This window comes from Sinocyclocheilus grahami, unplaced genomic scaffold (assembly GCF_001515645.1).
Source record: "Sinocyclocheilus grahami isolate Dianchi unplaced genomic scaffold, SAMN03320097.WGS_v1.1 scaffold1335.1, whole genome shotgun sequence".
NCBI lineage: Eukaryota > Metazoa > Chordata > Actinopteri > Cypriniformes > Cyprinidae > Sinocyclocheilus > Sinocyclocheilus grahami.
In genome coordinates, this window is record NW_015506514.1 from 253,874 (window position 1) to 255,321 (window position 1,448).

The following is a 1,448-nucleotide window of genomic DNA, read 5'->3' on the forward strand; positions in this document are numbered from 1 at the left end:
GTACAGTTTGCTAAGTAAACACACGTATCCCACGATTGTCACAGATTATTTGTGCAGTATGGTATAAAAGCTGTTTAACAGCCAGTGATAATTGTCTTTAATGTCAATTTGCCACAATTTTTGTGTGCTGTCCCCTTACGGGTGAATCCATCTTTAACCCCCCATTAATTTTTTTTTAATTTTTTAGGTTTGAGTATGCAGTATACGGTGCCAGAGCAACAGTAAAGCATGAAAATGTCTACATCCTAAACATTCAGTCCCCTAAAACATGATGAGAACAACATCACACTGGCATGTCACGTGGTAAACTGTTGAAGAACACCATACTATATAAATGTGTATGAGGATTCCAATAAAGAAATCTATATACAACTTATTATGTGTAAATTTGAACTTTGGCTATTTGTCTGCAATTTTGCGTTCCCTTCGATTAAAATGTATGATTACAGTATTTAAAACTGAAATAAACAAAACTAAATAAATAACAAAATAAACATCAGTATTTCCATTTGTGCTATCAGAACATTAATCCATTCATCCACCCATTCAGACAATCGACAAAACTAACAGTCCAAAATAAACAAATAATTACAGAAAAAAGCTAAAGTATCCAAGACTTCAGTGTGCTGGTAGAGAAAATAATATCTCCTGTATGATAAAAGTAGGATTAAAAAATAAACTCCAGACCCTTGTAAAAAATCTAATTTATTTGTTTCTGTTTATAGAGTTTAATTCTGATTCCGTAGCAAGCCTGTGAGACAGGGCTGGTGGAGAATCCTCTGTTTTTCCAGCATCCAGAGTAAAGAGGGATGTACACAAAAAACTGCCCCAAACATTAGCCATGTCTCTTTATTGCTGATAGTTTCCATACTGACCCTTTGTGGAGAAAAATAAAAAATAAATACATAATGGCATTTAATAAAAGACATCAGACATTGGATGAAATCTGATGGGTGAACTGACCCTCTCATTACTGGGCTGGGTCACTTTGTCATTGTACAGGACGGTCATGGTGTTCACCTGTTCAAAAGGGTAGGACCTCTGTGACGGGGCGGCTGGTCTTGGCTGAATGAAGCGGTATGATGGGTACTGCTGACTCTGGCCCTGCTGATACTGAGGATACTGGGATGAGCTGCCCTGCCCTGCACCTTCAGAGCCAAACAGCACAAGTCTGTATATTGCTTCTGTAGGGATCAATTAATACTGAATGAAATCGATGTAATCTGATGTAGTCTGTTACCGTATCCCTGAGGCTGAGCGCTGTAGCCGGCTTGGGATGGATACTGCTGTTGGCTGAATGTCTGGTGCGTCCCAGAGCCTTGTTGGTACTGTGTCTGCTGTTGGCTGTACTGATAGTTTCCTGAAACATAATTGAGATCATGCATGAAGGGAGAACTGAATATATACTAATAATATATATATATATATATATATATATATATATATAT

The 1,448-nt window shown here is 37.6% G+C and overlaps 1 protein-coding gene across 1 annotated transcript in view; it reads right to left on the minus strand.

The window, feature by feature from the left end:
- Window positions 1-715: 715 nt before the first annotated feature.
- Window positions 716-1,448, minus strand: part of LOC107569334 (calcium-responsive transactivator-like) — a 4,300-nt gene continuing 3,567 nt past the window's right edge. Inside the window, exons 2-4 of the mRNA XM_016255409.1 lie at window positions 1,241-1,360; window positions 964-1,148; window positions 716-876 (exon numbers count right to left, since the gene is read on the minus strand). Coding sequence (XP_016110895.1) covers window positions 850-876; window positions 964-1,148; window positions 1,241-1,360 — 332 coding nt within the window. The 3' untranslated portion in view covers window positions 716-849. The remainder of the gene's footprint in view (window positions 877-963; window positions 1,149-1,240; window positions 1,361-1,448) is intronic.